This window comes from Pipra filicauda, unplaced genomic scaffold (assembly GCF_003945595.2).
Source record: "Pipra filicauda isolate LSUMZ 115617 unplaced genomic scaffold, ASM394559v2 scaffold348_size1222971_pilon, whole genome shotgun sequence".
NCBI lineage: Eukaryota > Metazoa > Chordata > Aves > Passeriformes > Pipridae > Pipra > Pipra filicauda.
Window position 1 is genome coordinate 56757 of NW_024104474.1, and position 11257 is coordinate 68013.

The 11257-nt window shown below is 53.1% G+C and overlaps 1 protein-coding gene across 1 annotated transcript in view; it reads right to left on the minus strand.

Annotated features, from left to right (window-relative positions):
• Positions 1-4976: 4976 nt before the first annotated feature.
• Positions 4977-11257, minus strand: part of SH3BP4 (SH3 domain binding protein 4) — a 31920-nt gene continuing 25639 nt past the window's right edge. The window contains exons 4-5 of the mRNA XM_027734946.2: positions 6071-6259; positions 4977-5472 (exon numbers count right to left, since the gene is read on the minus strand). Of these exons, the coding sequence (XP_027590747.1) occupies positions 5248-5472; positions 6071-6259 (414 nt within the window). The 3' untranslated portion in view covers positions 4977-5247. The remainder of the gene's footprint in view (positions 5473-6070; positions 6260-11257) is intronic.

An 11257-nucleotide genomic window follows, 5' to 3' on the forward strand; every position in this document is an offset into this window, starting at 1 on the left:
TTTATCCACCTGTGCTTCAGGAATACGGAGCCTGCAGCAAGGAGATGATTTTCAGAGGGAATTAGGAGCTCTTTGGAGCAACGGCTTTGGTGCAGAGGAAAGAGCTGGAGGGGCTGCAGCATCGCCACTAGTTCTCCCAAACTTTCCCAAGGGAAGGGTCAATCAGGGACAACGTCCCCTCTTACTGCCCCTTAACTGGATCCTCGACCAGGGCAGAGCCTCCAGCCCAGCTCCCCTTCCCAGGAGATGGAGAACTGCACATCCCAGCCCGTTTGGAAGGCTCAGAGCTGGGGCTGGGGCACCTCCCGGGAGGGGAAACTCAGGCAGGGCCAACCCTCACTCCCCTCCCCAAGTTCCCCAGGCTGAACTTTTCCAGCAAACCCTTCAAATCTTTGGGAAAAGAAGCATCCAAAATCCCTTGGGGGTACAAACATCTCCCACTCAGCATCACTGAGCACCCACACAACCCTCTCCAGAGCTGGTGCTTTCTGCTCCCACCCGGGGACTGTTTTTTAGTGTTGATTTTATTTTTCCCTGGATTTTAACATCCAGTAAGACTGGGGGGAAAAAAGCAGTGAAGATAGTGCTGCTCCCAGCTTTTCTAGTGCCCCTCAGCCCCACCCCAGCTGCACATCACGGCTAAGAGGCTCTTTGGTTTGGGATGGGGTGTCCTGGGGGACACAGCGGCCCTGGCTCCCGGGGCAGGATGCACTTGGCACCTTTCCCTGCTTCCCACCAGCCAGACCACGGGAAATGACAGAAATTGCTGACATTTTTCTGCAGCCACAGGGTTTCTGCAGCCTCACCCCTCAAGGGCAACAGGGAGGCTTTTCCATTGCCGTGGGAGCTCTGAGCAGCTCTGAGGCTCCTCCACCTCCCCAGTGTGGGGGTCCACGGAGACCCCTGGCCCACAGGGACACCCCAGGGTGCTCCAAGCCCCGTCCAACCTGGCCTTGGACACTCCCAGGGATGGAGCAGCCACAGCTTCTCTGGGCAACCTGTGCCAGGGCCTCCCCACCCTCCCAGGGAAGGATTCCTTCCCAATATCTATCTAAACCTACTCTCTGGCAGCTTAAAGCCATTCTCCCTTATGTTCCTCAGAACTGCATTTAATTAATTAATTAATTAAATTTATCACCTCTCTTTTGGGTGGTTTTCTATAAAGTAAATCCTTCCTGCTGCTGGTACCCAGTGACACCAGTCTGGGGGGAGGGGGGTTCGTGGGAGCTCCCAAACTCCCTTTCAGCCTCATTCCCCAGTGTGGGAAAGCACTGGGAGCACGAGATGAGCAGCTGTGGTTGTGCATCCCACTTCCCAGAGGAGTATGGATGAGGGGAAGCCTCATTTAATGAAAACCACTGAAAGCCACCCCAAAGCCACCTGACTCCACACAGAAGAAGTTGCTTTGGGATTACAGAGCCTTGTTCTCCCGGAGAGCCTGGGGAGCTGTTCAGGGGGAATTCTGGGGGGCTACACCACAGTGGACTCCAGTCCAAGCTCTGGAGTTATCCCTGCAGCATCCCAGGGAGTGAGCCTGGCACTGGAGATGTCCCATCCCATGGCAGCACTGCCTGAGGGTGACAGGGAGCTGGCACCAGCAAAGCCAGGCCCTTTCAGCTGGAGCAGGAACACAGTTCTCCAACTGTCCCCTGCGGGGTGGTTTGAGGAGGTACTTACAGGTGAGTGTGATGAATCCAGGGCAGAAGGGATTGCCAGAAGGAATCAGGGACAAAATACAGGGCAGTCTCCCCCTCCACGGGAGGAACGTGCTCAGCTGAGCCTGGAGAGGAGCAAAGAGCTCCAGCTTTAGCCTTTAAAGCCCAGTGAAACCTATGGAATTGTTAAGGTTGGAAAAGCTCCCAAAGTTCGACCATTAACCCCCCTCCCCACCGTGTTCAGCATTAAACCATGTCCCCAGTGCCACTTCCAGGGATGCAACTCCACCTCCAGCCTGGGCAGCCCCTTCCAGTGCCTGACCACCCTTCCAGTGAGGAAATTTTCCCCGATATCCAACCTGGACCTTCCCTGGTGCAACTTGAGGCCGTTTCCTCTCATCCTGTCCCTTATTCCCTTGGGGCAGAGCCCGACCCCCCCAGCTCTCCCCTCCTGTCAGGGAGAAGGTCCCACCTCCCTCTAAAGGCCACTGTCACCCAATTCTGCTCTGACAGGGCCCTGTAAGTGCTCCAGGCAGCAATTCCCTCCCTATTAAGGGGAAGGCTAAAGGTTCCATTGGATCTGATTCCTTAGGATGATAAAAGCAAATCATCAAGCAAATCCCAGATCCCCCCAGCTCTGCTTTTGGAGCACAGGTTAAACCAGCCTGAACAAAGGGAGCAGATTGTTTTCCCTGGGAATGCTCCCAGCCTGGATTACCTCGGGGAGGGGGGCACATGGTCCCTGCTTTGCTGGGGCAGATCCAAGCAAGCTGTGACTGTTCCCAAACATCCCTCTCCAGCTCCTTGTCCCAGTGAGGGATCAAACTGCATCCCAGTTTGTCCCTTTGTGCCGGATGAGGCCACACAGCTGGAAGCTTTAATTACTGCTCAGTGGGGGGTAATCAGAGCAGGGCAGGATTATTCCCAACTCCTTGGTGGGGTAGGGAGATGATTTCAGCAAGGCAGGAGGGGGATGGGATGATTCAGGAATGGGCAGTGGAAGGAAGGGGAAACCACAAAAAGTGTCACTCCCAGCACGGAGTGAGGCTGTTACTTCCCTGTTATTCTTTGGGATGCTGTAGGGCTCGTGCCTCCTGTGGGGTCAGGAATCCATCGACCATCACTTCCTCACCTTTGGCAAGCTGAAGCCACAGCCAGAGTGCCACATATTTCACTTCCATGGCTTGGGATCTGACCTCCATTGGAAGCAGGAGCACCACAGCTGCCTTGGCCAGACACAGGGATGTTCTCTCCAATCAAGAAAACATCTCTGTGCCAAAACAATCAGGAATTTTTCTTACCAAGAGCTTGACCAAAAGCAGCAGCCTGGGAGGTGAGATGGGTTCCAGCAACTCTCCCCTGGAGAGGGTGGGAAGGAGAAGGGATTGAGTGGAAAACCCACCAAATGACTCCCAGGTATCCAGGCTGCTTTGGGATGAAGAGACACCAGCAGATGACATCTAACTGGGAGCACTGGAATAGTAACAGCTTTAATTGGAATATTCTTTTTCCAAAAGTCTTTTTTTCTTTAAAAAAAAGGGAAAAAAGACCAAAAAGGAACATTAAACAACAAGAACAACAAGCAGGCACTGCACAAGGTGGGGGGGGGGGGGGATGCAAAGCCCAAAGAGATCATTTGGAGAAGGGCCTGAAGGAAAAGGCATCCCAAGGACATATTCCCAGTCCCAGCAGGTGAGGAAGGATTGGATTTCAGGCCGAGGACAGGGAGAAATTAATGGAGTTGTCACCCCACAGGTCCCAAAACATGCTGGCTGTGATGCCATGGGACTGGGGAGGGCACAGGGTGTGGATGAGCTGAGCACAAAGTGGTTTAGGCAGCTGCTGAAATGTTCAGGTGGGAATTTGCAGAACCTGAGGTAGAGAGAAAAACCAAGGAGGGAGGGAAAACGAACTGCTGGAATTATCCAGGGACATCCCTGAATCCCAGGAGGCCCAAACTCCTGCCCTCCCCTGCTGCTGACACCCTTCCCATCATAGGGCCTGCCCAGGAGAAGGGGAAAGCTGAGACTGGGGGAATCTCCCAGGAGAAAGGCATCCATCCCTCTGCCTGCACAGGGAGGTGCTCCTCACTCCAACAGGGATTTCTGCTCCTGCAGGGGAGAAAATGTGCTCTTGGGGTGTCTCAGGGAGAGAGAAAGGGGTCTGGCTGCTCAAATCCCATTGAGTGGCAGCCAGGAAACTCCTCCAAGAGTTTCTCCACAAAGCCTGGGAGAAACTTCAGGTGCTATTTCACTTGTGGGGTCCACGGAGTGATCATGGATGTGATCCTGGGAAGAGGAAAGGAGACCATTCCCTTTGCCAGCACCATCCCATTCCTTCTCTCTTTTCTAATTAACCTTCCTGTTGTAGCAGCTTTTCCCTAAAAAAAGAGACTTTGCCCTTAAAATAAGCTTTCTGTGCCAAAATGTTTCCCTACCACGTGAAATATCTGAAAGCTGGGAGCAGGAGGAGGAGGGAAGGTCATTCCAAAAGCTTGGATATAAAAAGAACAGGGAGAAAAATCCGAGCACTCAGTGCCACAAATCCTGAGCTCGTTGGCACCAGGTTCAGAGCAAAGATTATTTCCAAGTTAAAGTGGACTCAAGGAGCCTTGAAATCCTCTGGAATAATGGCAAGGAGTGTTAAATCCCTGGAACATCTCCAGTGAAGTTGGATTTCAAATTAGGAGAAAAATTATCTCTTTTCCCTTTTTTTTTTTTTTTTTTTTTTTTTTTTTTTTCGGATGGCAGCAATTCCCTCCCCTTTGCCAGCCTCTTGCCCCCAGTTTGGTGCCAGGGGAGGGTGATCCCCTCTCAGCATCCTCCTGGTCCATCTCCCAAGGAGGTCTCTGGCAAATCCCAAACCTCCAGCTTCTTCCAGAGGTGTCCTGCAGCGCCTGGGTGGGATGAAGTTGGAAGGGGCAGCATCTCCCTGTCCACAGAGGAGCAAACACCCAGTCTGCAGACACATGAAAACAACCCAAAAATCAGCCAAAGGGCTCACAGGGCCTGGCAATAAAACTAAAAAAAAGGTCTTTTTTTTGGTGCAAGGTGCTTGGTGGGTTGAGGACATCCCAGATTTGAGGATATTCCAAGTTCATTCAGTGCTTTAGTCACATCTGGTACCTGCCAAAGCCTGACCATGGTGAGGAAGGGCACCTGCTGTGCTTCTCCTTAAAATACATATTTACAGGACTCATCTCAAAAAACAGTTTAAAAGTGGATTCTCCAACCTAAAAAACAGTCACAGCTTCCCCAACCCCCCCCCCCCAAAGTGGTTCCAACTTTTACTGCTCATTACAAAAATTAGACTTTTATTTGGAAATGCCTAAAAAACCCCATCTCTGTTGTGCTCCCTCCCCACCCTGTCACCCCCCCACAGGTTTCTTTTAGTAAGACATCGTTTCAGTGGATGACAAGCCATCCCCTGCCAGATGAAGGGGGGATGTCTCTCCTGCTGATTTCCAGTCCTGGTAGAGAACTTGCAAACTTTGGCCTCTTAAAACCCGGGCAGAGCAACCTCCACTTCTTCTTTTGCTTAAAAAAAAAGAGGGGAAAAAAATCCTAGGGAAGGAGATGTGGAGAACCAGGGGCTAAATGGCAAAATCCTCGTGGTCCTGGGGGCTGAAGGCGGCTGCCCTCAGCATGTCCAAGGAGTTGACGAGGATCAGGGTGCCCGTGAGATGCTTCCAACGCTTGGTGATGGGGTTCTTCATCTTGTCCAGCCCCGTGTGCAGCTCCTGGATGACATCCCGGTAGCTGTCCCCCATCTGGCTGCTCCAGGTGAGCAGGAAGTCGTAGGCTGGCTTCCACATGGCCTGGAGGGATGGGGAAGCAGAGCAGGATGGGTGGTCAGCAAGCAAAGCCACCCCTCATCACGCCCCACCATCCCAGGACAAGCACATCCCTGAAAAAACACCCCCCCCAGCACACCCAAATCCCTTGGATCCCCCAAAGGTGCTCTGGAGGTATCTCCAGAGAAACATGGAATTGTTTGCGCTGGAAAAGACCTTTAAGATCAGCGAGTCCAATGGGGCACTGTGGTCTCATTTCAGAAAAAAGGTCCTTTCTGCTGTATCTGACGTGGTCCTGTGGAGGATCTGCCCTAGAGCTGGAGGCACCAGGGTGCTGAGGAGCTCGTGCTTGTGCGGAACTGGGCCTAAGTGTCTTGTGCAGCTGGGAATTAAACCTGAGATTAGCTCAATGCCAAGGTTGTGGGGTCAATCCCTGGATGGGGCCCTTCAAAGAAGAGCTGGACTTGAAGCTCCTCGTGGGTCCCTTTCAACTGGGAGTATGAACCTGGTGGACTGGGAAGTGGTGGGTCACAAATTGGAGCTGATGATCTCAAAGACCTTCTCCAGCTGCCACGATTCTCAGATCTGCCACCCAAGGGGACCCCTGCAGACTCGGACCCACCTCGGTGTCCACCGTGCCCGTCCTGTCCCGGTGCGGGGCCTCGTAGGCGTCCAGCTGCTGCCTGGAGACCTTGGCCAGCTTCTCGGCCAGCTCCCGCCAGCGCTGGGCCACCTCCACGGCCGTGGTCAGCAGCACAAAGTCCTGGATGAGCCTCACCACCAGCCCCTGGCAGTCCATCTTCAGCAGGGCCTGCGGGGGAACCGCAAGAGGGTCAAGGCCGGGGACTGTGCAGGGAAGTCCCTCCAAACCCATCCCAAAAATCCTCCCACCCCCCTTCCAGTGACAGCTGGTGCAATTAGGCCACCAGGCTGGGCAGCAGAGTAATCCCATTAAGTGGACAAAGTACCCAACCCCTCTTTGACAACATCCCCAGCCTCGTTTTCCAGGCAACCCCCCCCCCCGAGGTGTTCAGGCACCACCATAAGACGTTTAAAGCATCCCAGGAGCTGAGGAGAACAGATGCTTTTAATCAAGATAATTAATCCAGCAGGGATTAATCCAGCTCCATCCTTCAGACCAGTGGGTAAGGGGCAACCAGAACATTTTGGGATGGGAACTGGACATCAGCCTTGTGGGGTGAGACCCAGGTGAAGACCCAGACACTGAGGGACCATCGCTCAGCTTGGGATGTTCTTCCTCTTCTCCGCTTCCTCCTCCTCCTCCTGCAAATGGTTTTGAAGTGGGGAAGAGGAACTGCAGCAGTCCTGGCTTTCCAGGTAGGAATAACTTAGCCAGGAAAAGAAAAGGATGGAGTAGGGTCAGCTCCTGTCTTAAGGCATCAAATCACATTAAAATCCACTCAGAGTGGGATGAAGGGCAGTAGAGGAAAGCCACTGTGTAGCCCTGGAAAGGAAGGGTTTAATGGCAATTAGCAGTGCCAGAGGATGGGATCTGACTGCCAGGATCATCATCTCACTCCCCAGGGCTCCCTCAGTCTCTGCCACAGCCCCTGGACCAACACAGCCCCAGTGGCAACCCCAGACCTTGGGCAAATCCCACCTTGAACCTCAAGTGACTCCTACAGGAAGCCACGTCTATGTCTGTTTTATATTATAAAACCATGGGAATCAAGCAAACAGACCCCAGACTATCCCTGGGGGGACAGTTTGCTGGGTACCCTCATCCACACATCCAGATCCGGAGCTGTGGCACCACTGGACTCAGGCTGGTGGCTCCAGGATGGGGGAATGCCAAGAGGTCCCTCACTCCAGTAAAGGCAAAGCACCAGCTGAGGGATGCAGGGAACAGCCCCCCAAGGGATGCTGAGCACCCAAGGAATCAAGGAACAGCACTGGGAACATCACCCACACCTTCCCAGCAGCACAGGGACGGCTATTCCAGAAACCATGGATGTGGGGGTTTGCCACAGGGCCAGAATCCACCTGCCTTCCACCACAGCGGGTCTTGACATCCTCTCCCAACCCAGGGGTCTGGCAAACCCAACCTGGTTGGGCTCTGGGGCAAGGAAGGGTTAAATCCTCCCCCAGGCAGTTTCACAGGGTCAGCTGGGGGAAGATGGGAACATCTGAAACCACTCCAGCAATTTGCAAAGCAAATGCACCCTTGATTTTCCCCTTCTCTGTCCCCAGCTCAAAGCTGAGCTGGATTCTCAGCACAGCTGCTCCTCCAAAGTGCTGACACTGGTTTCCTGCAGGAGCAAGGGAAGCAATAAACCCCCTGGTTAAACAAGCCAGGAAAATCCTTTGAAAAGAACATTCATTTTGCTTTTCAAAAGACATTAAGAAGCATTTAGATCCCACACCTGTGCCATAGCCCAGCTCCTCTCCTACCTTACCACGCCGCCCACGGATCCACCAGGGGCAGGATCCCAATGGTCCCAAGGAAGGGGCAGGTTTAGCATCCTCAAGCCTGCCTTTGGAGGTGGCTTGATGCCATGCCAACTCCAGCAGCAGCTGGTATTTCGGGAAGCAGGTTCAATGAGCTGCTCTCAGGTCTTGCCCAAGGCCAAGCAGGTCAGAGGCAGCAGGAGAGGCCGCCTGGAGCGGGTTAAGAAGGATAGAGCTGGAGGACATGGATTCTCCTGCTCCTTCTGCTGCTCCAGAAACAAAACCAACAAAAACATGGGCAGGGACACCTTCCACCAGCCCAGGTTCCTCCAAGCCCCGTCCAACCTGGCCTTGGACACTTCCAGGAATCCAGGGGCAGCCACAGCTTCTCTGGGCAACCTGTGCCAGGGCCTCCCCACCCTCATAGCCAGGAATTCCTTCCCAGTATCTAAAGCCAAAAGAGCTGCCTGTGGTTGCACTGATGGGACCTTCTCCAAGCAAACAAAACAGCAGCAAGGACAGCACATAATCAAGAACTGTGACTAATTTCTCAAAGGAACAACTTTGGAAGAGATGGATTACGACTGTGAAACCTCCCGATGGCCAAAGCCCCACCACCCCCTTCCCGAGCTTTGTCCTGGCAGCTCAACACCCAGATTCCATGGGATGGGGACACCACAAAAGCCAGGTGGGAATGGGTGCAAGGAGGACACCAAGGTCGGAGCCAGAGGGGGAATATTAGTGGGAACAGCAGCACGCTGGGATGAGCTCAACAGACTTAATCCTCCAGCAGGAGGATTACACTGCAAGTTTTTCCATCTTCCTTTTGGGATTACACTGCAGTCTTTTCCATCCTCCTCCCTCACCCTGGACAAGCCTCCAGGGGTAGCTGGGCCCATCCACCCCATGCCCAGGTGTGACCTGGGCTGTGCCTTGCCAGAGCCTTCCCAGATATTTATTCTCCTTGAAGGATCTGGCTCCGCCAGCCCGGCAGCAAAGAGGGTGTTTGATATTCCAACGCCAGTTCAAAGCAGGAGCACCTCAACTTCAAAGGCATCCAGGGGAGGCTGAATTCACAGCCCAGCTTTGAAATGCACAATCCCATTTCCTAACGAAGGAAAGCAGCAGCTGCAGGAAAACAGCTCCCACCTGGGACCTCCACAAACGCAGGGAAAGGCCCCATGTCCCCAGGATACAGGGGAGGTCTTGACCCAAACAAGTCGGCTCTGCTCCCCAAAATAACCCTTGTTCAGGGATTAAACACCTCTTTTGCTCCCATTTTTGGCTGTCAGCACCTCCAAAATCACGTCACACACTTAAAATCACACCTCACTACACACTCTCAGTCTTAAATACTCATTTTTTTTACCTAATGCAGTCATGCACTGGCTCCATGGGGCAATTCCCTTGGATGTGATGCCCAGCTGGGTCTCGGTGTGCTGAAGGCATCCCTTCTGACATGACACCAAGTGCCATCAGCCACATTCCCAAGTGGCTTGGAGAAGGTCCCATCAGTGCAACCACGGGCGGCTTTTCTGGGTTTAAATATTGTGGGAAGGAATTGTTCCCTGGGAGGGTGGGGAGGCCCTGGCACAGGTTACCCACAGAAGCTGCCCCACCCCTGGAAGCGTCCAAGGCCAGGTTGGAGCAACCTGGGCTAGTGGCAGGTGTTCCAGCCCATGGCAGGGGGTGGCACCGGATGAGCTTTAAGATCCCTCCCAACCCAACCCATTCTGGGATTCCACGATTGCTTCAGGATGGAGGAGCAAGAGGGACCCAACACCAGCCACCCTGGGTGTGGCAGCACAAGGTCCAAGGCCCCAACACCCTGATCTGCAGGACTTTAGGGATTTGTGGAGCCCCCCAGCAGCTCTTTGGGGTCTGCACACACCAGGGACTTCTGGCAGATGAAAGGCAGCACAAGACACCTGCAGTCAGAGCAAACAAAACCAGAGGAGGGAGAAGAATCCCAACCTCTTCTCCTGCACAACCTGCACAAGCAGCCTGGAGAAGAACAAGCTCACAGTTTCCACAGCTCTGTGTTGATGTGCCTGGGTGCATTCCCAGAAGACCTGTGTTTTTCCCAACAGCCTGTTGGGAAGGATGATAACTGAGAGTCTCCATAGAAACCCTGTACTGAAAAGCTGGAGAGGGGAACTCCTGTGTCCCAGGACAGGTCTAACCCCACCGTAGCCATGGCCAGGTACCAGTGGCAACAAAATCTTCCTGAATCCGTGCCCAGGTGCTGGTTTTTAGCCAAACCATCCGTGCTCTTCCTGCAGGGAGGAGGGAGGGTGAGGTTTCCCTTTCTGCTGTGGTGATTCCCATCTGAGCAACGTTGCCCCAAGTTACCTTCACACTCTGCTGCTACTGCTCCATTAGAAAAACAGTCATTAAAGGCAGATTACTTATTAACTAGTCATCCTGACCAGGCTTTTCCATGCTTGGCTGCTGGTGCAGTAGCTCTGCCACTGGAGTTTTGTGTCCTGAACTCAGGAAAACCTGCTTGGGTCTTCTCCTCTCAGTCCTTTTGAGGGGAGACAACCAACTTGAAGATGACATGGCCAGTTTGGAGCTTAATGCAACCAGTTCTTGCCAGAGAGCAAGAGTCCATTTGTTGCAGATAAAATCAGATTTAAACACAATAAAATACATTACTGCTTCAAATAAACATCATTATTTGCTTCTTCCAACAGGCTCAATCTAATTTCTCCCTAAGCCAAGGAGGATTTGAAGGCAGCAAAGGGTTTGGAAGCAGCATCATGTTCTATGAAGAAGGGAGCTCATCCTTTATTGACAGGCTCAGCCTCCCAGAGAACAGGATTAGCCTCAAACAAGGGGAATAAAACCTGCCCTGGGACTCTGCACTCCAGGCACCCCTATGGGAGCAGGATGTTTTCCTCCCCCTGAGTCAGCAGCTCCCTGAGTATGCAAAGAGCCTTATCTTGCCCCTTGTCTCCCCACCAAGGTCTGGCATGGATTCTCCAGGACCTACACATTGTCTGGGATCCCTGAAAACAATGGGAGGAGATAAAAGAAACACCTCTGGGTTTGCAAAGGGGTAAAGTAAACGGCACAAAGCTCTTGGAAGCATCCGGCAAGAGCAGCCCAGATTCCATCCCACCATTCACCGAGGTTAAGGATTAAAGGAGCAAACCCTTCCTTGGAGGGACCAGGGACACCAAGGCTCCCACGGTGGGAGTTTTCCAATCCTGGATGGGCCCAGAAAGAGATATAACCATGTGATGGCCAGAACAACCCTGCAACAGAAGCAGAGTTGGTGACATGTCCTCAAAGCTGGAGGTCAAAGATCAGAGATGCCCCCACAGGGCCACAGAGCACTACAGGCACAGGGAACTCTCCCGATGGTACTTCCGTAAGTAACAACGGGTTAACACCT